The 27,697-nt window shown below is 33.7% G+C and overlaps 1 protein-coding gene across 1 annotated transcript in view; it reads right to left on the minus strand.

The window, feature by feature from the left end:
* LOC118189505 (transmembrane protein 181) overlaps nt 1-27,697 on the minus strand; it is a 50,865-nt gene that overhangs the window by 16,693 nt on the left and 6,475 nt on the right. The window contains exons 3-10 of the mRNA XM_035360130.2: nt 22,668-22,758; nt 11,555-11,685; nt 11,316-11,441; nt 10,840-10,920; nt 10,609-10,708; nt 4,310-4,437; nt 4,052-4,201; nt 3,834-3,936 (exon numbers count right to left, since the gene is read on the minus strand). Of these exons, the coding sequence (XP_035216021.1) occupies nt 3,834-3,936; nt 4,052-4,201; nt 4,310-4,437; nt 10,609-10,708; nt 10,840-10,920; nt 11,316-11,441; nt 11,555-11,685; nt 22,668-22,758 (910 nt within the window). The remainder of the gene's footprint in view (nt 1-3,833; nt 3,937-4,051; nt 4,202-4,309; nt 4,438-10,608; nt 10,709-10,839; nt 10,921-11,315; nt 11,442-11,554; nt 11,686-22,667; nt 22,759-27,697) is intronic.

The following is a 27,697-nucleotide window of genomic DNA, read 5'->3' on the forward strand; positions in this document are numbered from 1 at the left end:
CATTCTTCAAAAATACAAATGTTATTTTGAAAAAAAAATAAGTGTGCCATTAAAAAAATTATTCAAAATACGTAAAGAAAAATGAAAATTTTACAAAACAAAATTTGTGCCTTTCTTATTCAGGGAAACAACATTTTCAAATAAAAGAAGAAATTAAAATTAAACTACTTGTTGCAACACAGTAGGCTTGAATGGCATTTTGATTTACATTTCATTGCATTTTTCACACAAAGACATTTCATATTTTGGCACTTTACATTTTGGCAGTTTACACATACATTCGATAAATCCTTTGTCGCTTCCACTGGACTGAGCAATTGCAGTGAGCTGATCGGAGTGGAATTTTATGGTCAGAAATATCTTGAATTCTAAACAAGTTCATAGGACATAAAATGAATTGTGATCTGGCATATGCTTGTTTTAAAATTCCTTCAGAAGTTTCAAGTCGGTACAAACCATCCTCAGTCACATTCATTACAACTGTCAATATACCGCGAGAATCTCCTCGCACATATCTTTATCATGTTGGTTCAATCCAGTATCGACTATAATCTCATCCATGTTTTTGAAACAGGCTTTTTTTCTTCCATAATATAATAAGTTTCACATTTTCCCATTGTTTAGATGCTTTCTATTACTTTTTCTAGCTGCACCTTTGTATTTATATACGAATGGAAGATGTGTTTTTCATACTTTGCCGGTTTCTCATTTGGCATATTATAGGAAAATAACTGGCATATTTAGATAAGATCACTCTAAAGCCCTAAAATTTACCGATATCATGATATCATTTTTCTCTAGAAACAGAAGCTTACTTACTTTAATTTAAACTAGTTTAATTTTACAAATTGATTGTAATTGGCAGATTGAAAAAATAATCAGTGAAAGAATTCTATCTTTCTCCTAAAAATATCACTGCCTAAAATAAAAAAAAGTTATCTATTCTAAAGATTTCCTGATATGAAATCTTATTTGATACATGATAAAAATATATAATTGAATTGTGGAATAATATTTTAAAAACATCTGAAGTAATTATCAATAATTAGAAGTTGAACCAACAGTATAAATATAAGCCGAATTTTATCTCCATTCCTTTTAAAAATATAATACCATAAAAAAGAGGGGGAAGCAAGGAATGGAGGAGTTAAGAAATTATTCCATAATGTGAAAAGAAACCTTTTCTCCACTGATAATTAAAATTAAAATAAACGTAAACAGGATAAATTTTATAAAACATATTGCTTGTATTTTGGAGTTCCGGGACCTCAGTATTTACTATGCTATGATCAACGCTATAGTAAAGGTTATAGAGTAAACAACTAGATTGCACAGATTAATAATTAAAGACTAAAATTATAAATTCCATGAGTTACTCTATCCCTTTGATATAAAAATAGTTCATTCCGCAACAAGAAACATATAACATTCTTAGATAGATTAGGAGGAATTTTTTCCCAAATGTGCCTTACAAATTCTTCATAAAGAAATTCTAGATAAAATATCATTTGTCTGAGAAATGATGTATATGTTAAATTTTAGAATATCTAAGTAGACTGTTATTATTAAAATACAATTTCCCATCAGAGGCTATATGTCTTTAAGTTATTTTTTAAATAGTTAAAAGTCATTCCATCATCATTCAATAACAATGAAGAAATTTTTACAGCAAATAACGACATTTTGTTAGCATTAGAGTTAAATATAATAATTCACTAATATTAATATATTAAGAAGGAGTTAGCTAAGATTTTCTCATGTCATGACAATGTTTTTGAGATAAAAAAAGGGCATAATAATACATCAATTTTAACAACACAAACTGATTTTATATTAATTATTTTTTTCAAAGACTTTATTGGGTAAAGTGCAACAATTATATTGCCATTTTATAAAAATGAATTTATCTAGATATAATGAGTTTCACATTAAAAAATTCATTATTTAATTAATACATCAAGATAAAACCATTTTTTTTTTCCTTACAGAAATTGCAAAAAATTAGACTGTTACATAGGTAGGTGAGAACTGGCGAAGAGAGTGTAAATATGTGTCAAATTTAAATATATATACATTTTAGTTAAATAGAACCAAAGCAAAAAAAGCTCTTGTTCAGATGAAAGATGTGTAATAAGGAATGAAATTTTCATACAGATGGTTACAAAATAATATTGAAAAAAAAAAATCTGAACGCTTTCAGATTTTATATTATGCCCAAAGGTGCCCCCCCTTTTTTTTCCACGGGTGATTCAAAACAGGATTTGAAAAATGATACAGACATTCAAAGTCATTACACACAAAATACCATACCATTAAGAAATGTAAAGAAATCTCGCGCATAAAATATCCGTGCTCGAAGATGCACGTGATGTTAATGTTAATTTAATGCTTTGAAATCTTTGAGTTTGTTGATAAAATATTCGTTAAAGTTTAAAAAATTTAAAAGAGATAATGAAATAAATTTTAAATTCCAAATTTGGGCTTCCAGATTGCCATATTCGAGTGGAGGACTACGTTATTCAAAATTTGATGTCTCTAGGTACCGTTGTTTTTTCACAATGAGAGAAACATACATATATTCATGCAGATTCTTTATTATTTAATTTCTTTAAATATAATGCAGGGCTCGAACAGCTCTTTTGGACTAACACCCTTTGGGGTAATAAATGTCTTCCATAAAATAAAGTTAGTTCTACGCCGATGACTTCATAAAATTTTAGAAACCTGTTTGAAGCTTCATTTATTTTAATCGATTAAATTTTCTTCACAGCTAGCCAATAATTTTCTTTTATTTCTTACTTTATATTTAGAACGCTTTCCTTGTTAGAGTCCTTGTTAGTCTTCAAAAACTGTAACCAGTTTTCAATTAAGCAGGGACCTTTCTGTCATGCTTACAATTGCCATGTAATTTTCTAGGAGATCTGGGTCTGAAGTGTCAGCTTCTTAAGTAGCGAATAGCTAACGCATTTGTGCAAGCTTATCGATTATCAGTTCTATGTTGTGTGAGTCCAACAGCTATCATAATATCATCATCCAAATTCTATGTCTCCCAAAATTGATAACTTCTCCTGCTACATGAGTAATTCAATCATTTTCTGATGTTTTTTTCATCTCGCTTTGAAAAAGAGCGAACAAATTTTCTTCCAGACACCATTCAATGTTTTTCAGAAATCTCATTCTAACATTCTCTAACAGAGGAGGTTAAAGTAAGGGAACGCGTAACTTGCTGTTCACACATATAGGGGTATTGTAATTTAGGCATTGCTGTAATTAAATTTTCAAATTATTCATCATTAAAATTTCTGGAATAGCAATGAAACATAAACAATATGTTCACATATGTATTGGCTTCAAGACTGTATTATGGGAAAGAAAAAAACGTACCAAGACAGAATCCAATCTATCAAACACTGAATTAAGTGTAAATTGCAGTTTCCTGTGTTTTTAAAACTATATCTTGATGTCTGTTGACAATTTATTAAGAACTTTAGTAATACAACAGTTATAAAGAAATTGAATTTTCAAGCACTTGAATTCCAGCACTGTAGAATATCTAAGCAGCTTTGCAGAAAAATACTGTAAGTATATTTAGAAGAAGGTTTTGATTGCAAATGGCGCTCAAAGACTGCTTTTAATCGATACTTCAAAAGCACAAGCTTCCTCAAATTATTTATAAAAAAGGTAAAAATTGTGAAATTAATTTAATGCAGTAATACTCCCATAAGAAGAGCACCATAATGAACTTAAAGAAAATTATACATACATTTTAAAATATACAATTTTTTTCATATATTTCAGGTATTAAACTTAAATACATGAACTACATATATTACCAAAATAGGGCATGGAACGAAGCTCTGTATAAGCTCTTATTATCAGATAAAATAAATATACTAAGTATATTGATCCAACCGTAAAGAAAAAGCCTTTAAATCCCTGAAATATAATAACAAATAATTTTAATTTATTTCTGAAACTTCAAAAATGTGAAGTATTAAAATTTCAAAATATTAAGTAATAAAAAAAGATTAATAATAATTTAATAACAAACCATGAAGTGGCCAGTATCCACTTTGTAGTTATAAGTAGGATCCCGTAATTCATTGAACTTCTGCCAGGATGCTAATGTAAATGCTGAAAGCCACAGCATTCCTATTATAATACATTTAGGCAAATAAAATTTTGAGAAACTGCGTTCATTCTGAAAAAGAAAAAAAAAAAAAAGAAAGAAAGAAGTAATATCAGAGTTATGTATCTTAGCACAATCTCCATTAAGATAAATTATGTATGTTTAAGAAAGAAAAGGTACCTGGCGTATGCCATGATATATACAGAGCCAAAATAGAAGCAAAGCACACAAAAAAGTCGCTTGAAATACTGCATCTAACATTCCAGGTACCCAGCTGTTAACCAGAAAAGACAAAGGAAAACATGGATCTAAAAAGATTTTGTTAGTGTTATTTAAAATATTTAAAATTTCATACAACAAAATTATTTTTACATTTTAAAAATATTTTAAAAATCAACTTTTATATTAACTGAACACAGTTCTCCCATTTTTAATTTATTAAAAGCATACTAATCCATGTTTGTAAGCATGCCAAATTATCATATGATATGTTTTAAATTATAATTATTTGGAAAATTAAGCAAATTGCAAAAAAGGCCTCATAATTACTTATAAAAGCTATTGAACATATTCATTTTGCACGATAATTTAAACTCAAATAATTTTAAGTTATTAGACAGAAAAGATACAGTGCACAAATCTTTTAAGGTTCATTATAAAAGACTAAACACTTCAACATGTAGGATTTTATATTGCTGCGTTTATATGATGTACACATATATCTGTAAATGTTTTAATTCATTTCACTGCATTTGTTATATTATTAATTTTTAGTTTTGCATTTCGAGCCACATTTATTTTTTATACGTGTGCTTGTTTCTAATATGGAATTGTTGACTTTATTGATCTGGAAATGGCAATGTTCAGAGTATAAAAACGGTTTGAGTGAAACAATGAGATACGCTCTTCACGCGAGAGATCAGGGTCTGCATAAATACGGCTGAGAGAGCCCAGAGAACTTTTAGGGTCAACATCAAGGAAGACCTTGATCAAGAAGTTGTCAAGTTAACTGAAAATATTAATATCGCAATTCGTACTTCCACTAAAAATGTTAAACTGACAGGCCTCCTAAAAGCTTTCCAAGAAGAACTCAAGGAGCTTATACAGCAAAAGAATAGAGCCAAGAAAAACTAGAAAACCACCTGGATCAAATACAGAATAAAGTTAGAATAGAACTGAAAACCTTCAAACGACAGAAATGAGAATAATTCTTAAAATAGCTGATGATTAAAGATAATTGATTATATGACCTTAATAGAAAATATACTAAACTATAGTTTATACGCAAATCCCTTCACTCCCCGGCCCAGCGGGAATAGTTTACTCTGATGTTAACAAAGTCTTGCTGATGAGCTAAAGAACACTTTCCAGACAAACACCAGGACGTATGACGATAATACAATCATTTAAACAATAGAGCAATTAGCAATTAATGCAACAGTTTTGACCACGGAATACCCTTCCGATTGCCACTCCACCATAAACTGTCAACATCATCAAGAAATTAAAAAACTGAAAAGTCGCCGGACCTGATGGATTCAAAAAATGGCTTTCGTAGAATATTCCTTCTAATACCATCAGCAATATTGCGAAAATCATAAATTCGTGCTTACAGCTCAATTATTCTCCTCAAAGCTGGGAAAAAGCCACAATGGTCATGTTTACCAAGCCCAATGAAAACACTACACTTCCGCAGATATAGGCCTATCTGCTTACTCAGGGCCCTTTCAAAAATAGCCCAAGAGTCATCCTGCATCTGCTGCTTCACGACTGCAATATATCCAAACACTTTTCTCCTGAACAATTTGACTCCGAGCAAGTAACAGTACTAAACGCCTCTTCAGAGTTATAAACACAGCAACAGAAGGGTTCGACAGTAAATTACTCGTTAAATATCGCTAAAGCTTTTGATAGGGTGTGGCACAACGGCTTGCTCTATAAGCTCATTCAACTCAAATTATCTGATTATATTATCAAGATCATTAGTTCCTTCCTCAAGAATCGCAAATTTTGTGTCCGAATAAACAAAAATCAGTACTGCATCAGTGCTAGAATTCCCCAAATCAGTGCACTGGGCCCTATTCTTTTCAACATCTACATTCAGGACATCGTGCATGATCCCATCGCTGTTGCCGACTATACCGCCATACTCACGGAAGGTTCTGCACATCAAAACAGTACGGCAACAACTTCAACATTTTCTGGACCTCGTTGAACAGTGGTACACAGAATGGCGTATCTTGGTAAACATGCGAAAATCTTCTGCCATCATCTTCTAAAACGGAAATTCAGAATTTAAATATAAACTCAGATTATTGGATTTATTAATTCCCTGGAAAAGCAAGACTACCTACCTTGAAGTCAGCCTAGATTACAAACTTACCTTCAGCCATGATTAAGTTACAGAAAAATACAATTATACTCTCTACAATATGCGAACTTTCTAAGTGAACTCTACATAAGCAATAAAATCATCTTGTACAAGTCAGTACTTACGAAAAGCTACTGCTTTTCTTCATGCCTCCTCTATCTGAAGCCATGAGGCAAAAATGAACATGCAAGAAATGCAAGTCGTTTATAACAAGATTTTTTAACAAATTACAAATGGCCCCTGATACATGAAGTACTGTCATACAAAAGAGCTTGAAAATCGAATACATAAATGAGTAACAATCAAACTTTACCTCTGTGTGAGATCATCAAAACTCATTCATTGCTATTCAAAAGAACAAGCCCTATCTCATACTCACACACTTTGTTTCAGTAATTTTCCGTGTTTCTCTCACTTTTAGTTGGGAATCACTTCCCCACTCAGTTATACATTCCTATTTATTTCCGTTTCCTTTCAGTTACCATAAATTTTTATTCTTCCTTTTACATCCTCCCAGAACTCTGCCACCAGCTCTTCAGCATATTCGCAAACGCGTCCTAGTCTCTAATCTTACAGATGAGGATGTGTAAGCTTAGAATTCGCAAACGCATCCTTGGCTCTAATTTTAGAGATGAGAATGTGTAACCTTAGAGAATCTTAGAGATGATGACGTCTAAAATAAACTTTCATAATAATTGGAATAAAAGAAGCGTGCACATCTCTCCCTCCATGAATCCCATGAACCAGTCCAGTTCAGGACGAAGAGTTCGTTGTTTGACTTTTTATTTTGTCGATAGCGATTGAATTTTCAGTTTGATCATATATTAAACATGGAAATTCTATCAAAATTGTTTTTCGCTACTATATTTAAAGTTCTAAGGATTGACGTGGCTAGATTTTTGGAACCTTTTTTATTCGGGTGTGTGTGTATTATATGTAAAAACTTTAAGCGCTGACGGTTTAATTGTCAGTCAAGGAGCTCAACTTTTGCCATTTGCTCGAAGTTCTCCCGGCCGGGAGCGAACTTGAGAGAAGCCTAATTTCTCTTTCAGCCTTTCCTTGCATTCAAGAATACTTAGAGCTCATATATTCTAATTCCACACTCACAATAACACAAAAAAGGACGATCAAACTGTTCCATATAACTAAATTTATCCTGATCCATTGATGACCTCAATGTCAGAATTTCTACGATATCTCATTGTAATGAATCCAAAGCTCTCCTTCACAACATTAATATTGGGATTATAAGGTTTATACTATTTTTACTAATAGTTACTTTAATTTTTTAGCTTTTTCTTTTACTTCTCGTTTCTCTCGCGTTTCTTCGCCAAGTTGTCAGGATGATCGCCAGGATGATCAAGAGAGCGTATTTAAACTAAAGTAGCGACAAGATTAGTCAGATCGTATTTTCGCTACTGAATGCGCACGTTGTTATTTCTATGTTGCCGCCGAAGTTTAATATGACGACAGTGTAGGTTTCTGAACCAACCTGCTAGATTAATTTGTGTATTATTGAACTACTAGCTTATCTTTAGTTTAGTTTATCATTATTTTTAGTTTTATCGCAACAAGTGGATTTGTAAGCCCAAAGACTGTGCTGTCTGTAAATAACTGAATTCAACAAATAGTCTTTTACACCCTTCAGATAGTCTACTGACGTGACAACGTGATATGAGTGGCACGCAAATGGTTGATCACCTCGTGTACAGACATCATTCGTGAAGTCTTCTACGTGCGGTTGACGTTGACACCATTCTTCTTGTGGCTGCAGCAAGGACCGATCTCAGTTGAGTCGGAGATGCGGTTCTATGCCTTCGTGAGCAAATATCAGTCATCGGCGCTCGTCGTAGCTGTTGGCCATCCTTGGCTGAACTTTCTGAATGCCGAATCTGTGGTTATAAATTGTTGCCAAAGTTTATGAACGACAGAAGGACTCAAATTTAGCCATCTGGCTACTTCTGTCTGATTTTACCCACCCACTAGTCTTTTAGTAGCTCTCCGTTGCAGTTCTTCGAGCATATCATACCAGGAGGCCATTGTTACGAATTGGCTACCCCTAGATTTCTCATCTTAATATCGCAGCGAAATTTACAGGCTTTCTCTCAAACATGCAATTTTATGCTCCTCGCAGATGACGCATTCTGATTGCAGCGCCACTAATTTGCATACTCCAGTTTTACTCTACAACTTTTATTTAACACCATATTCAAATTTTATATGGATAGGCTTATTTATGGATGAGTTGCCGCTATTTTTGTGATTTTTCCCTAATTTTTGGAAACCAATGTATTTAAACCTGCAAACTTAAATTTAATTTTATCTTTCCCATTTTGAACATTGCCTTTGCTAGATTACCATATACTTTAAAATAAATCTCATCTTTTGATTTGCTCTACCAGCTCAACAGCCTGAACTTAGTTACATTTTTGCATTTCCACTGATCATCCCGGAAACATACTATGAATATCGTAAGGAGCAAAGTGAGTTTATCTCCCGATACTCCTTTTAACATATGGTTCAGTTCAGTCGAGGACAAATTGTAGTTCTTATTGTTCCTATTTTAGCTGTTATTCATTTGCGAGATCTAGCTAAATAGTGTGCCGATATTACTTGAGCATTAAGGATAAATTCTTATATTTGCGTTTAGCTTCAGCTGTTAATTATTGTGGTGCATGTAATTGATTTTTATAATAAACTACGAATTTCTTCCTGCGTATATGGAGTGAACCTTCAGAAAGACATAAATGAACCGATAGCCTGTAAGAAAACTAATCATTATTAATTATCTTATTATTTTATTTGTAATTTTACTTACGTCTGCTTATGTTGTAAATTAATTCACGTCTCTTCGGTTCGAGAAAGAGCCTTTGACAGCTATTGCTCACCGTTACTCTGTTAATTTTCTCTGATTGAATTACTTAAGTCAGATTTACCTTGCTAGCCATAACTGCTTCATGAAAGCTCGAAGTCTCAGCAATCGAGTTTAACACTGTAATTAATATTTAAGGTTTATTTAAACATTTGTTCGTAATTTCCCATAGGCTACAGTGACATGATTTTTTTGTTACTGTTATAAAATTATGGAACAGTAAGGTTGACGAGTAAATAAAAGTGTTTATTTTAAACTGCCTTCTGAGTTTATACTGTTACGTTCTTTTTCTTCTTCTTGAAGCTAAGTACGGCTTGTGCGGGGTTCGTGTGGATTTGGAGTGAATAAGGACGACACTTGATGAAGTATCGAAACACACTTTATTTAGCCAATATTAATCAGGATAGCTCCAAAATCACGTTTTACAGTTGTCGAAGAAGCACTATAAACACGCTGGAACAATCAGCGACACAGCCTTCAGGTTATCAGGCTGTTATGGTGAAGATAACTTTACTGCAAAGTACCAGAGTACAGCTCCCGACTCTGCTCGGTCGTTCTCGGAACTCCACGTACTCTCGAGACTCTCCACGCTACAACTCGCGATGAACTCGACGACACACAGAGCACAGCTCCCGACTCTTCGGTTCAGTCGTTCCCGGAGCTCTCAACACTCTCTCTCGACGATGCACTAATCGCAATACACTAAGAGACTTCTTCGGTGCACTCGACGACCCACTCGGCACTTGTTTCCCGGCTGTCAACTCGGTCGACTCCGCACAGACTGACTATCTCGCACTCTAGACGAGGCACTAACTGACTGCGGACCAGCAGGGTTTATATAGCTTTCGGCTTGTGTTCGAGAACATTCTGGGCTAAACCGCTAAGAACTCGTTCGAGAAGGTTCTCCATCCGTTCATGGCATATCGCCAATTATGTCGCCAAATAAACGATTTCTCGCCAAATGTGGCAACCCTGCCTTCCCTTGCCATGTTATGACAACCCTAAACCTGCTTTGCGGCGAAGCGATCTTACAGTGCCTGAACATTTCGTAACAATATTATTCTACTTAGAAGTTAAGACAAAACGATAAGTCGTCTGATTATCTTTACAATTTTAGAAGTTAACATTTAGAGTGGTTGTACAGCCGTATAAATATATTCGAATATTTGTTTTTCCGTAATACGAAATATCAGCATGGTCTCTAATAAACTATAAACTGTACTTAAAACTACATACCATTATATAGTAGCAGTAGAGGTAAAAGCAGAAATATCCACTTTTGTTCTATAGACCAGTCATAAAAGTAGAAAAATCTCAAAGAGAAGGCAAACCAGCACTAAAAGTATATATCATTATTATTTGTTATTATCTAAAATTTTCTTTTAAGAAAATAGCATATCATTAGTTTCTAACTTAATTTTCTATTGAAAATAAAAATTAGTTAACTTAGCAAAAGGAATGACTTACTGTTGTTCCGAATATTAGGAAAATAAAAATGCATCGAAACCATATTTCAATCTTTGTAAACGAAGGATTATAAGTTTTGAACTAGAAAGGAAATTAACACATGTTTTTATGAATTCTGGAATAAAATTTACAGTTAAAAACATACATAAAAATTTATAATTAGGATTTTACTTGAATAGAAATCTTTTAAAAAATGTAAAAATTCAAAATAACTTTAATTTTCAAGGAACCAATAATGAATTTAATAGCCCTTAAATTTCAATAATTACTACTACTACTAATAATAATAACTTATTCATATGTTTTAGAAAACCTGAAGAATAAAAATTGAATTTGTGATTAAACAGTAAATTAAAATGAAATTAAGAACTAAAAAAATGTTCCGAAATTAATTATCACTTTTAATGGTAAAAGGCAGCACAGGAGTTTTAAAAATATTATTCTAAAAGGAAATAATATTATATAAACTCACTTACATAAAATATGACATCTTTTATATGATAATTTTCTTCAACTCTCTCAAGACCATAAAAATTTATAGTTAGAATATAACGCGTGTAATCAATGAATCCTAAATGTAGAATTGTAAACTCTTCACAAATCTATCAAAAACAAAAATAGAAGCATGATAACAGCAAACAGCAATTATAATTAAAAGGTATTTTTCTAAATGTTATACAGCTTAGGAGGCTTAAAAACTGTACAAAACACTTACACTTCCAAAACAATGGAGTTCTCGAGTTCGATTATGGCTATGTTGATCTCCTAGCACAACAATAATTTTATTTTCATCTGACACACCCTGAATTGTAACAGCTACATGAAAGGGTTTGTTGAATTTCTCATCTAAATAACATAAGATTTACTATAATAAAACGATAAACAATATTTTTTATTTAGTCATTAAAATATTAAAGAAAGAAAACATAGATATTGAAAAAATTAAAAAAATAAAATGATCTTTAAATTCAAATATGGATGCAATCATTCAGTACAAGAGAAATATTGATAATTTATTATTTACACATATAACATGGCTGATTATCAAGAAAGAGAAGCACCATTTACTCTTACATATATAAATAACCAGTGTTTAAAATTAGAGAAAACAGCAGTATCAATATGACGTAAATTTTGAAGGGGCGAAAAAACTCGAATTTCGAAAAGGCACAGGTCTCTTTTCTTCAGAACCAAAACATTTTTGGTCCTGGTAAAGAAGGGTGTCCATAAAAATATGTTGTCTATAAAAATGAACTATTGTGCGATGCAGTTGATTCTTATGAACAACAGCATTAGTCCACGTAGGGCTAATCTAAAGGGTGATTGACTTAAAGTGAAGATACTAACTGGATGGATTGGCCAGCTAAATCTCCAGATCTAAATTCTACACAGCATATTCGGGAAGCTCTTGGAAGGGCTACTGCAACTCTTCTTGCTCCTCCCAGAATCGTACAGGACCTGAAAACAGAGTTTCTGCAGACTGGGACCGAATGTTACATGGATTCATAAATGCCTCATTTCCAATATGAAATTATATTGTGAGAGCTCTATAACTATTTGAAAAGACCATATTCTGTGTAAGCTTTCTTTTCTTATTTCCCTGAACTGAAATGAACTATTATTGTCGAGAATGTCACACAGCGGTGCGACGTGTCCGGCTCTCGTAAAATAGTGTCCGATGGACGCATGACGTAATACCAGTCTGGACTGTGGATCCAGTCAAAAGGCCAGAAAAACCAAACTTTAAAGCGAAAAGGGCAAAGCAAGAGCAGAGCAGCGTAATCATAGTGTAACCAAAAATACGTCAGGAAAATAGAATGAAAAAAGCAAATACAGTGCATTGTTAGTGGAAAATATATACAAGTAAACTAAGCATCTTCAAACAAAAGTTGTGGCAATAGGAGTTTAAGAAGGGAAGTTATTGTCACGAGAGAGGTGAGCAGCATAGGAGCGAATGTCACTGTCTTCTGCTAAAATCTTATAGCTGAGAGTCTTAAAGGAATTCAGATGAGCACAAACCTTTGCCTTGTTGTAGAAGTTTCTATTAGCTTTACTTAAAAAGTCCTCAATTTTTTCATTTGTTAAGTCTTAAGTCTTTGTGCAGCCTTTCATTCGACAAGTAGAAGTGCGCATTTGTTATCACTCTAAGAAAACGAGTGTGAAATTTTTGCAGCTTGACTATATAACTGTTAGAGCTGTCGCCCAGGCGAGCGAAGCATAAGCAATAATTGGCCTTAGAACCACGATGTACAGAAGCCTTTTCTTATTTAAATCCAGTTTTGAATAATTTCCAATGAGGGGCATGAGAGAATTCATGACACCTATACGTTTGCTGCATATCTTGTTGATGTGGTCATTCCAGTTCATTTTATTGTTTAAAGTTATTCCCAAATACTTTGCTTTGTTGACTTGTGGAACTTCGACCCTGAAGAGGTAAAGTTCTCTGCGTACCGACAAATTCTTCTTTTTTCCTCGTATAATTAAGAGTTGTGACTTGTACGCGTTGATGGAGATGCGCCACAAGGTGCACCATTTTTCTATTGAAGTGATTATATCAGGCAATTTCTTTACTGCATGATTGGCATTAAGCATCCCAAAAATTGATTATTATCCAACTGTGGCTTGGGGAAGTCAGCGACAAAGAATAAATATAACATGGGGCCAAGGATTAACCCTTGGGGGACCCCAGCATTAATAATCCGGAGATCAGAGCGTTCCTTCCCGTAATGCACATAAAAATTTCTTCCTGTGATTAAAGACATGATGAGTTCAATGAGCTCTGTGTGAAATCCAATTTTAATAAGCCTGTAAATAAGCCCCCTCATGCCAGATGCGGTCGAACGCTTTCGCCACGTCCAGCATGAGTAGGGCAATATTATTTCTATTATGCAGCGCTGTACCAATAAGCTCAATGAGCCTTACTAGCTGCTTTGTCGTGGACAGACCTTTTCTAAACCCAAATTGTTCTGGGAAAAGCAAATTCATGTAGGGTTGTATTCTGTTTAGTATTATGCGTTCATAAATTTTGGCCAAACCAGGTAACAAGCTGATAGACCGGTAACCGTCAGCCTTAGTGGTGTCTTTGCAGGGCTTGGGAATAAGAATTATTTTCCCCGACTTCCATTTTTTAGAAAACAAGACTGTGTGATGCAGGCATTCAACACTCCCGTATATTTACTTATGAAGTAATAAGAGAAATTTTAGGGCTATGTTGCTAATTTCATCATGATCCAAATTTTGAGCTTCTTAATAATCTGATTTATTTCGTTAGGAGTGGTAAAATCAGCCATGTTTCTCACTGTAGGAGCAATGAGCCAATCTTTTACTACGTAGCAAACTTCTCCAAAGCTTGTATCTGTAGGGTGCGTATTTGGTTTAAATTAATTTTCAAGATGGTCCGCTACAATCATAGACTTATCCTTGTCTGTGAGCGCCGCCTGTTTATTTGTATAAATCGGGCGGTTACAAGCGTAGCTACGCTTAAGTCCTTTGGTGAACGCCCAGAAAGAGCCGCTCTGAGTATCAAGATTGAGAATTTTCTCCTCCCATTTGTACTTGCGGAAATTGTGAATACCGTTATTAATTTTCTTGCTTAGTTTGATAAGCGTTTTCTTTAAGCTGGGATCCCAAGTGAGGTGCCAAAGCTTTCTTAGTCGATTTCTTTCTTTAATCTGATCCCTAATTTTAGCAGGAAGTCTATCAGTGTGCTGCTCTTTAGGAACGGAACGAGAAGCTTCCTGAATAGCATATGAATGCGGGAGGTAATGTCACTTCGTGTTTTAAGCGTATTGATATTTGGGGGGTGTTTACAAAGGATCTGATGTTCTTATATCCTGTTCTTGGTAACCCCCAAGTTCTTGTATCTTGGTAACCCCAAGTGCGACTAAAACTGGTACGTGATCTGATGTGAGCTCTTGCTTAACTTCGAGACCCATAGGAATACTAGTGAAGAACCGAAACAGTGACGATTTCATATCCATTATTGCGATCTTCGCTTATCAAGCAGGATTGCAGTGAGTTTCTTACATAAATTGCTACTCCTCCCCCTCTGTGACTTAACCTATCACATCTGTAGTGTCGATAATTAGCGATGTTAATACTCCTGCACGTTGTTGCGTGAGTTTCGGTCGCAAGTGCGATATCTACATCATAATTAATTAGGAAGTTTTGGAGTTCCGTGACTTTATGGATAACGCTATAAGCGTTCCAAATCATGAGACAAATAGGAACTCTAGTTTGTTTGTGTTGACCCATTATTTGCCTTTTCAGTGTTTGAGGTAATAATTTCAGTGAATTTCCGATTTGAACTTTGTGTTAATTGTTGTAAGATTTGAATACCTGAGGTTTTTTAATTTCTACAAGTGCCACAAGATCGGCAAATACATTTTTCGCTTCATCAATAATTTGTGTATTCAAGCCTGTGTTTATAACTTGTGCGTATGACTTATTTTCGACCACGCGGCTGGTATGGACTTTAGGTTTGACTTTTCTTTGTTCTTTTTGGGGAATTTCTCCCATCCCCTAAAGTTGGAGGTGTTGGAAGAATCGCGATTAGCACAGCGTGGTGGTATGTCTTTGTTGTTTTTACTGACTTAAATAGTGGAAGTGTCCTTCTCCGCATCTGACGCATCTAGGTTGGTGATGACACCCGCTTTGGGTGTGATAGAACCCCTGGCATCTGTAACAATGCAGGGGGCCTGCTCTACCTTTATAACGTTCAACTTTTATTCTTAGATCACATAAGTAACTTTCATTAAAAATTTAAGCAGATTTTTCAGTCTTAGGAAGTATGACTAAGAAGAGGGGCGTTTTAATCATTTCTCCGTTTCTCCTTCTAGTCATCTATTTCACACTTTCAATCTTGTAGTTTTTGGCTTCCAATTCCTCCTGATTTCCTTAGTAGTGGTGTCCGAGGGTAAACTGCGGAAAACTACTTTAAGATTCTTGTCCTCAGGCAGGGTGTATGAGTGGTGTTGTTCTATATCTGATTTTTTTAATAACTTGAATAATTTGTTTTTATATGTCTCAGCATTTGCGGCCACAATTTTGACTCCATTCGGGATCATTTGTCCGTGGATATTGCGGATTCCTTCAGTTTTCAACATTGACCTAATTTTGCCCCATATAAATATATTAGTCTTCGCTACAATGGGGAGAACTCTCTTTGAGCCTTCGGTAATGTTAGCGTTATAAGTGTTATTTTGTTTTTTGTTTGCATCATTAGAATTATGCTCTGGATTCGGCATATTTGTTTCAATTTCATTTGTATTCATTTTGTTAGCATCATGTTCCTTATCACTCTTTTTTGAGGGAGTCTGTTCATTCGTTTTCCCCTCATAATTAATTGAATTATTATCATTATTATGCTAAGTAGAAATTTTGGATTTCTGTTTAAGTGGCATTATACGGGCATTTCTTGTCCATACAGTTTGATCACCTTTCCTTTTAGGCATGTAATCTTCGTCTGAACTCTTGTCTTTATCTAATGGAATTTCCGTGGTATTTTTGTGGGTATCCGTGTTCTCAGTAATTTGTGGACGGATATTCGAAGGAGCTACAATTGGTTGCACCTCGTGTGGTAGAAACAGTGTTGTCGACAGTTGTGTCAGTGTATGACTCAATGGAAGTTAACATGAATTTTAGAAAATTATAGTCACGTGTTTCATATTCATTAAGTGAACCCTTTTGTATCTTAGCTTACTCTAGCTTAGCTACTAATTGCTGAAAAATAGCCTTTGCCCTTTCCATAATCAATGAAGCCTATCCAGATTCAAAACCTTTTAAGAGGAACCTGCACCTTGGAACTGGGCCCACTCAACGGTGTCCCGGCAGACAGATGAGCAGGCGGAAATTCTCAAGGTCCCCGACTCTCACCTAACTGCGAGAGCTTGGGGGTAAGTATGCGAATGCAAAAATCCAGAGGCCAAAATAATAAATCCGAAAAATTATAAAAATCAATAGTATCTAAAACTAAAATAAAAAATAGCAGTATATGGCACAACGTAAGCAATCAGGGGATAAGCAAACGAGGCAATTATAGGCAGTAAAATCTCAATCGTAGCGATGAGCATGCACAGTCGTAGCACGTGGTCGTGCTCGGCGAACCATGAAACCGCACACAATGATCTTGGTACCAAAACGCACTAAGGCCTTTTTATAACTCTTTGGTCACTTAAGACCGATGAACAACCTTTTATGTGCTAGCAACTAAATCAAAGAATAAAATTAAGTCGGCAAAACCGAGAGTCGTGTTGGAAGAACCATTTTCGAAGTCGCGCTTTCGAGACATGAAAAACGCAATTTGAATCGGTCCACTAGAACGGAAGATATAGAATGCCCCCCCTCCCGACTTTTGTGTAGTGTACATCCCTAAACAATGAAAATACGCGAAAAGGATACTTCAACCCAAACCCGGCAAAGATGCGGCAAAAACCAAAGAGGTTAGAATAGAAGCAGGGAAAATTCAACTCAAACCGTGAATCTTGGCTGCCACGTTACTATTACTGCTGTGACTTGTGCAAGGAAGTCTGTCATTGTAACTATTTTTTATTATTTTTGAAGCATGGGAACTTGTGCTACACATGGATGCACGAACCAATTTTCTAGAAAGATTCCTCGGATACTTTTCACACGAAAGTATAATTTTTTTTTTTTAAAAGTAATTTGATAAATATGTTGAAAAATATCACAATGTCAATGTTATTTTCTTTCCGGATGTGAAAAAAAGAACTTAATAATAATCAAAATACGTTAAATACATTTTAATGTTTCTGTTTGTAGCTGGTATCTTTGATCCTTAACATACAATGATATATGCTAGGATTTAAACTATATAATATGAACATTTTACGTAATTCGTTGTATAATTTTCAAGAAAAGTAAGAAGTCAATTGCTACTATTTTTATGACTTGTAAAGATATTAAATAAACTAATGCTTTTCTTTAGGCATTAATTATTATTCATTTTTAAGTTTTGTGAACCGTTATGAAAATAATTTGTGCATTTGATCAAGATAAACTGTTCTGTTGTTAAAAATTGTTTACATAAGCTTACAAATTTCTGAGCGGTATAGCGATAAAAGTAAATAAAATATTTACATAATTGAGCATGTGAAAAGACGTAGCCAAAAATTTATATAGGTATATTTCTGTAATTCAGCTTAATTCAAGTCAATTTCTTTGAGATTCATAAACATGAAACACGCATAAAGTATGCCAATAAATGCTTTAAAAAATAAAAAAAAAAAAAAAATGAAATACTATTTGCATCAAGTACTAATCTCCTGAAATTAGCTATTTCAACAACTGCTATAGCCAATAAAAAATATGTGAATTTCTGTTTGGTGTATTACAACTTAAAGCTGAAGTATTAAGCATGCTAAAATAAAATAATTTTCTTTCCTATCTCTTAAACATTTGTATATAAAATGATTTCTTAATAAATTATGATAATATTGTGAATAAATCAGAAATATCACTTTTTAAAGGAAAAAATGGAAAGTACTCCCAACAGGCTGTTAATAAAACCTAAACAAATCCTTGAACTATGCAGAAATATCATTTTTAAAAGCTTTTATGTTATGCGCATACATTTAGATTTCGAACTATCTTTTAATAATTTTCTGTACATAGTAAATTATGGATATAATCTTTATTACTTTAAAATAAAAATTTAAGAATAGCAACGCATTTCATTTTAAATTTAACATATTTTTACTGTAAAATAGTATACATGCACGGAACAGCTTAGAAACGCGTATGTTTCCCTGCCGTAATGCAATGTTTTAAAATTACAAACATGAACGCTTGTTGGCAGGGTTTCATTCCCTGAGAGTGGAGGAAACTACGAACCCTCCCTCCTCCTATTCTAACCTCCTTGGCAAAAACAGATGGATATCAGCCAGTTAGTCTTTGATCTCGACTTAGAAAGATACATGAGTAAATAATATTTCAAAGGATGAAACTCCATGAGGGCTTACTTCCGTCACAGCAATTCGAGTTCCAAAAATTTTTCTCTATGGCGAAGCAAGTCGTCAAGCTAGTATAATTCAAAGGCAGAGTTCCGCACAACAGAGAGACTATTGCCTTCATCATATTAAATGTGGCAGGAGGCTTCGACTACGTATGAAGCGCTAATTTATAAATTCATGCACTTCAGATTCCAAGGTCAGAACTACAGATTATGTATTCCTTTGTTAAGGACAGACATTTTTTCGACTAACAATGTAAAGCAATCTCTTATTAAAAAAGAAGTATAAAGTCAAAATACCCGAGAAACTCATATTTGACCCGATCCTGTATCTATTCTATAAGGCTAATTTTCCAGAACCTGATAAAACTATGATTCTTCATTTTGGTTTGCTAAGTGGATAACACAGACCTTATTGCGAAAGAAATTCACATCTATATATATATATCTCGCACACAGGACACTGGCGTGTCAAATGGAGAGGGAATATAAATGTCCTAAATCGCTAATTTTAATCATCCTCAAATAATAATAATAATTATAAAAATCACACACATCATATTATCTCAATCAAGCGGAAACAAATTCTTTTCGATGAAATTGTTCCTTAAGTCCAAAAAGCCAACTATTTAGCAACAGTATGAAGCCCAGCAAACTCACATTGTATAATCACTTTGTGATAAGGTCACATAAAGGAAGAAGAAACTGAAGATTAATATAGAAAAAAAATGTCTCGAGAGCATAAAATGAATATTATTATTATTTAACTTCCGAATACGTTTTCAATAGTTGTTAAGTTTAATTAATTGTTTAAAAAATAATATTAATATGTTGGCTCTGTTTCAAACGCAGGCTCGGGAGCCACGTATTGCTCTCGCACGTAAAATGTAGAGAATTTGAATTTATTTAAAATAGATAGGTTTTTCTCTTGTTGTTTGTATGTAGCCATTTTTTGGGCGTTCAATAAAATTTTCATGCGGTGTTCCATTCCATCGTTTTTATTGGAGTTCAACACCACACTGTTGAAGCATTAACACTACACCACAACGTTAATAACGTTGGCACCGCCTTCGTGCCAACGCTGCAGCCAATTACTGGTGTTGAACTCCAATGAAAACTCTAATGATGGAACACCGCATGAAAATTTTATTGAACACCCAAAAAATGGCTACATACAAACAACAAGAGATAAACCTATCTATTTTAAACAAACTCAAATTTTCTACATTTTACGTGCGAGAGCAATACGTGGCCCTCGCCTTTGATTCAAGATTTGACATCGGTAACAAAAGTCTTACAAATGCTTCTAAAGATTCGATAAATTACCATATTTCAACGTATCAGGACGAAGTTTCTATGTATTACCACAAACACGCACTTGCTTGTCGGAAACCATATTCTACATGATGACCTAAAATTGGAGCCCATAGAGAAATTACGAAGAGGATAAATATTAATTTCTACAGAAAGCATTGGATAGTAATTACTTAAAGCATTTAATTGTTCCTAGGTCATTTATATATCGCTCTTACATAATTTTCACTTGATTTATTTGAATTTTTCCCACTTCTCAGCCACAATATTTTATTTGTAGCTTTGTATTAATTATTATGTTGGCATTTACGTATGGATATTTCCCGTTTTTTTCGTACCCTTGTAAGGATCCTAAGTTTTACTAACGTTTATTTTATTTTAAAACTGTACTATCACTTCTTATTTTCTACTTCCGGCCAGAATTAAATGCTTTAACTTGTTTATGCAAATTGTCTTGCTAACGCCCAAGTACTTAAGTTGTGGCTTTTTGCCAAGCGGGAGAGAGAAGGAGTTTTAGGAAGCAAGCCGCTTGCCACTGCAGTTTTACGAGTTTTCACTCGTTTGCTGGTTGCCTTTAAGGCCAGAGGTTTAGCCCTCTTGATATTTGCAAACGTATTGTAGTTTCAGCAGATCGGCGTACTACATACGTGCCCTTTTTAAATAAAGGCCAGTCTTAGTGCTAGGCATTTGTATACTAATTCAAAGTTAGCTTTTAGTTAGAGTTTTAGTTAGTAGTTTTATATTCTTACGTTCAGACCACAAGTGGTTGGTCTCTGTATTCCGAAGTTCGGAACTGCCTGTAAAGTATTGAAAATAAAGGGTTTCGTATACCCTTCCTGCTTGTGTCGTCTGTTATACACAAATTTTGAACATAGCTTGAGTAAGCTCCCTGTTCTTATTCAGGGCATTCCAAGTTTCCAAAGCAAATCAAGAGAAACACAAGTCCTGACACCCTAAAGTGGCATTTAAATTACTATTATTCGATTGAGTGAATTAATTGCAATAACCATTCCCACTTTAGTGAATATTGCAAATAATACGGTAAAATAAACGAAGATATGAATATCTCTGGTTAAGAGCTCTGCGGCCAGGTAAGAACTTATCACACACCTTTTCTTTTCTGAATCTAAGAGAATGATTTCCAAGAGAATGATGAAGTAATGCGTCAATTATGACATTACTGACCAAGGTATCGGACGCTGCTCACAAATATTCTCGGAATAAAGATTAGATCAGACTAAACCATATTACAGTGTTAAAAGACACAAAGCACTGAAGAAAATGTAATAAAAATAATGATGGATAGATAGATTCCTTACTGCTGCATCGCTGCAGCCAATTACTCGGCCTGGCAGCTTGACTACTATGGTTTAATTTTATTATTATTAATTAATTCTCTGACTGTTTAATATTTTAGCTTCTTATTATTAATCAGTTCTCTGACTGTTTAATATTTTAGCTTCTTATTATTAATTAGTTCTCTGACTGTTTAAGATTTTTAGCTTCTTATTATGTAATCAGTTGCAACAGTTATAAGTGCATTTTAATATGATTAATTGTTTATTCTTTCCTTCCTGCAATTACCGTCTTTATATATATAGATATATGACAAAAAATTTTTAATTTTAAAATTGGTAGGGGAAATGGCTGCCAAACCATCGAGTCAAAAGTTATCTCGAGACTTAGACGGTAGGGGTAAGACCCTCCAATCCGTCTCCCGAGGTATTCTTCATTGAAACTGATACGAAGTTTACCGTTTCTCGCAGGTGTGATTCGGTGAAGACTTGTGGGGGGACCCTGGGTAACGTTTTCAATGATCAAATGGCTAAAAGACCGATGGCTTTTGGCCATTCCAGACGAATGCATAAAAATTGAAAATGTCCCACCTTTTCGAATTAATAGCAACAGTTTAAAATCCCTGAAAAATTTATATTATAGAATTCTCTCCATCTGTATTTTCTTTCGTTATGCTATTAGTTTAGAAAATGTTAACATGTCAGTTTTTAACTGATGGCCTCTTTGAACAGCTGCCGATTAAATTAAGTATTTCTGACTAATGTGCACGTCGCCTAGATACAGCAGCCTTATCTCACGGAATAATCTAGCCTTCCCCCCCCCCCCAAAAAAAAAAAAACTCAACATTCCCATACAGACTGGCATCACTAATAGCCAATAATATAATCCGATTCCGAAAATATCAGAACCCCATTGTCATCCATATCCTATCCTCTTCCAGTAAAAACGTAATCTCTAGGCTGTAAAAATTGAAGTAACAAGGCTTGGAATTACCACATCCTGAAACGCAAAAATAAAGTATCTATATTTTGAAACGTAGTATGGTATCCGCATCTTGAAACGTAAAGTAAAATTATACTTAAACACATCTCCAACTCTAACTAATATATATTAGAAATACATTCACAAAATACAGATAGATATTATACATACAGATAGATGTCACACTGTAATCTTTGAAAAATACACAGCTACAAATTTATGCAGTTAAAATTGTTATTAAACTTGAATTGACTACAAAATGTCATACCATCTCCTCGCTTAAGCACAATCCTTGCTATAACCCACAGTTGCTGACTAAATGTAGACAACGCATGAGAGCGCAAAATGAAAGGACCTGTCTGTAAATTAAATTTATGAAAAGAATGAGAAATGCACAATGTGAAAAATAACTAATAACTATTGTTAAACCATAGAATAAATATATTCGCAATACTATATAGACTAGAAAATGTATAAAAATATAAACCTCAGTTAAAAAAGAAATTTAAAGTCATCTGATATTTTACTGCATTTTTTATTCTTACTTTTGGGTTTAATTTTTTTTGGTATGATACGAATTGTGTAATTTTTTTTACTTGAGCTTATTAACAATCAGGCACGCAGAGCTACCTTAAAGGTAGCAGGAGCTCTTGCGCAAGGTTGTATTTCAGCGCTTCCATAAAATATAATAATTTCAAAATTAAAAGGTAATTAATTTCAAGAAATTTCTATTTACTTAGCATAAGTTATGCCTATGTATACATAAAAATAAATCATGCCAAGAAATAAATTTTCGCAACTGTCTAAAAAAATTACAAAACATTTAGGCTTAGTTTTATGGTATGCCATTCATTGGACATTCACTCTTCTAGTTTTATCCGCTATAAAACTTTTAATCGGATATTTTTATACCTGAAGTATCCACGGTATCATTTTCTGTTAATATCCTTGACAAATCAGCAAAACGTTCTTTTGACACTAATTGAAATAATTTTTCATTAATTACAGCTTTGTAAAACTTTTTTCCTTGATTCATTCCTACGAAACATTAAATGAATATCCAGTCTCGCATTAATAATTCCTACATTAAATAAATATGCAGGAAAGAAAAATATTTGACATAAAAAATTCAAAGTTTTATAAATTTCGTCAATTAGTTATGGCAGAAAACATGGACTACCTGCATTTTATAAGCTTTAATAGCAGAGTTGACCAAACTTTGCATTAGGTGGAGACGCAGGATAGAATTAAGAAATATTCAAGAGCCGCAAGGTTTTCTAGTTGCCGAAACTATACTTTCATATCTTTTTAAAGGTAGCAAAATAGTTTTTGCATAGTAGAAAAGTTTGGAGAAAATTTCCAAGGATTTTCATGGTTTAATTACACTGTTTTTTAACTACCATTACTTATTATAAACAATTTTGTTGATTATACTTTCCACTCAGGAAAATATATTTCTGCGCTTTAACAATTTTAAATTTATTTTGCGATACAATGGGCATCCTCTTTTCATCTCCCCTCAGATAGAAAACAAAGTATTTTCTTTTGGTTTATGAATCCCCCGTCCCCCACCACTAATTACATATCAACTGATTTTAATACGAATAAAGTGAAAATGCAAGAAAAATAGAGGTTCTCACACTAATTTAGGAAGCTTTCCATTCAGTTTGCACCAATTAGTTATTTATAAGTTCAGCCTTCTGCTTTGCGCTTCCTCACCAGAAATGTAAATGACTTGAAAAGTATTTATATTGAGATTTTCAGATTGTAAGACAGACCGTGTTTCTGCCTCTCGAGGCCATATTACTTAGTTTTGCCAGATCTAATAAAATTGTAATTATTCGGCTTTGCGTTACAGCTTCAATTATTTAAATTAGTATGCCGCTGAGAAGTTCTCAGCCAACTTAGATTTAAATTAAACTGAGAAGTTCTTGACTACTAGGTTAAGCTTCACATCTTGAATTTGATTGTTACTTTAAGTTGTATCACCACAAGTGATGGTTGTTTTGTTAAACACAAGACGGCAAGATGCGCTCTTATGTTCAAGTTCCGTTTTAATAAAAAGGTTGTTTTAAACCTTTTCAAAGTTTTGTAGTTCATTTAGACACAACAATAGTTCACTTAAAGTATGTTAGGAGTTTGATACTAGTTTATGCTCCCAAAGAAAGTCGAACTCTATAAAATAAAGGATGATAAGAAGTTTGAAGTAATATGATATCGATTTTTATTTGATTAGAATAAGAAAAGACAGAATGAACAGAGCTTCGGAGAAATTGCAATGTAAGATGCGAATATTATTCTTAAATAAACTGTCAGCTTATCTTTCAGCACAGTGTTGCTTAAATGTAATAACTCAGATTTTCTTCACCACAATGTGAATAGATAGGGATATCAAACTTAGACTTGAATCGTTACGTAATTTGTTTGATTAGGGGATTCATCTCGTTTTCCTATAATGAAGTTACACAATTATACACTTTCCTCCTGCTCTTCGCTAAGTTTTGAGATCAGCGGAGCATGTTTCCAATTAATTTTTCCCCCTACAGTTTCGATAACTCAATTTCTACCTCAAGACAGCCAGTCTGTTCTTAAACCAGCATCACAACATTAAGAAATCACAGAATCGGAATTATTTGCCTTTTATTTCGTATTTTGCCGATCAGCACATGACAGACAGTTCGTTGTGTAAAATTACTTTTGCCTGTAATATAATTTCAAAAGTAAAACTTCTGATTGTTGAAATTCGCGATTTCTGTTTCAGATTATTTCTCAAAAATAAAACTACTGTTTATTACATAAAGCGCTGCACCCTAGGAACCGTGGTTTATTCAAGCCTTTTATATAAAGTAGTTAATATCTAGCAATATATTCAAAATTTTTAAAATACATATAACTATACACAATACTAAAATTATAAAAGAATATTAAATATTAAATAGAATAATTCACAGTTACATACAATGAAAGAACATTTTTATTTCTCTCACTCTTTGCATATTTTATATTCATTTTCATCAAAGGCTCTTAGTAATGATGTATACAATTCCCTTTTCATACGTAAATAAATGTATTGACAATAAAGAAATTTACATGCATTAAACTAAAAATATATTTCTAACATCATACTAAAAAATCTAGTTTAGAAGGAGTTAAAATATTTTCCTTCGTTTTTTTCCTTCATTATCGCGCAGCGATAGAGCGGATTAAGCCCAAAGGAGCGTTTTTGTTTCATTTACATGCACATACACGTTAGAACAGCATTTGGACTAAAAATATTTAAAAACAGCCTATTTTCGAATTTTCGATAGACAATTCCATTATCTGGAGATATATTTTTTTATGTTGTTGCCATTGCTCGCTTTGAAATCGTTTATTTTGTTAATAAAAAATTCGCTAAAGTTTCACAAAATTTGAAATACACGATAAAATATTTAAAAACGGCATAACTTTAAAATTTCCGATTGAAAAGTCTTGCGCGCTGGAGATAAAAATGTTTTCTCTCGTACAGTGTTGCCTTTGCTCGCTTTGAAGTCATTGAGTTTATTAATCCAAAATTCATTAAGTCTTACAAAATATAAAATACACAATAAAACAAATTCGAAATTCAAAATTCGGGCTTTTAGGTGCCTATGTTCGAGTGGAGAATTATATTATTAAAAATTTGATGGCTCTAGGTACCGTTGTTTTTTCCCAATGCAAAAACAGCATATATTCATGCACATTTTTTATTATTTAATTTCTTTAAATATAATACAGGGCGATAATATTTGGTGGCAACAATTTGAAAAATGGTACAGACTTTTATAGCGATTTAACACAAAATCCTGTTTTGAGACTAATAGCTCTTCTAGAGTAACGCTCTTTTGGCCTAAGAAAACAGCTTAAAAAATACTGCTATATGCGCTCTCAGATTCTCTCAGACATATAAAGATAAAAAAGGCTAGTGCATTTCCTTTGACTCACCCCTCCCTCCATTCTGTTCCTATGTGATATGAGAGTTTGAAGGCAGTGCTCTAAAAATCCTTATTCCACTTTTTTAAAACAGAAATTTCAATTTTTTATGAAGTTTCCCAATGGTTTTGAGAATATTTAAAATTATTTTTGCAATTCATTTTCAAAACTGCGAAGCGTTATATTGGTTACATGAAATTGCAACTAACAGCCAATGCACTTCTTTTATTTTTTTTTTACTGTTCAATAATCCGCTAGGGAAAAATCTAATAATTACTTTGCCAAGGGTGAGATTTCGCAATATCATCTCTTTCTCATACTCTCTGTTGGAAACGATGCTGGACTAACAAAGCAGCATCGGGTGAAACCTTTTACGCTGTACAGTCCTTTTCCTCTTTCCGTCTTTATGCTCTAACTTTATGGACATTAAAGTATGGACATAAAAGTATGTACAATCTTTAAAACTAGTCAATAAACGCATTCAAGTCCTTTTTGCTAAGCTCACAAACGGCCGAGATGTAAGATTTCTGAATATGGGTAATTCGGTCCGGGTTCAAGTCGCAGCGAATAGGCTTGCTGCATGGGTCCTTTCGGATTTTCTCCCTGTGTAATCTAAATATCAGCCAATTTCCTTTTAAAGATTCCTCCACGAAAACATAACTCTTTATAGATATACAGCCTTCGCGTACTGCGCCATTATCTAATCTGCTCTAAGCATTTTGTTAAAAGGAATGAAATAGAATCATATTATATTTGCAACTGTAGCACAAACATCTTAACGCTTTGATATGTTACCAGTTACAGAAATAAACCGACTAAAGATATTCCATGTTGCTCTTTTTCTCTCCTCCCGCCCTTTTAATGGTTCAGACAAGTCATTCCGGCGTAGCACTGAATAAAGGCATAATCATGTCCAGGCATAAGAAACCTCAAGCATTCTTTAACATAATACTGACACCAGGAAAACACGATATGTAAATTAATGTTTTGAAGCATTTAGCGCCTTATGGAAACTATGAAACCCGTCCGTTAATTGGACGCTGATCGCGCAATCTGTGTGAAAGTTTTTCTTCCTAATCAACAATCTCAAATAAAAATTTATTATTACATACTTCCTTAAAATGGCGCCCTTTCAGATCGGGCGGCCTTGTGCAAGGCAGAACCCGAAGACCCGCACGGTGCGGCCCTGCTAAGCAATCTGATATTAAGTTGACTGAGAATTACAGTTGTTTAATGTGTTCACATTTGACCGCAGCTGCTTTGATAACATTATGCTATGATACAATAAAAATGTATCGAGAGCAGCGTACCCTAACAAAAATAAGTCAAAGGCCTTAGTAAAGGTTA

The sequence above is a fragment of the Stegodyphus dumicola genome, chromosome 1, assembly GCF_044657685.1.
Source record: "Stegodyphus dumicola isolate Sdum_Otavi_A_Nest chromosome 1, ASM4465768v1".
NCBI lineage: Eukaryota > Metazoa > Arthropoda > Arachnida > Araneae > Eresidae > Stegodyphus > Stegodyphus dumicola.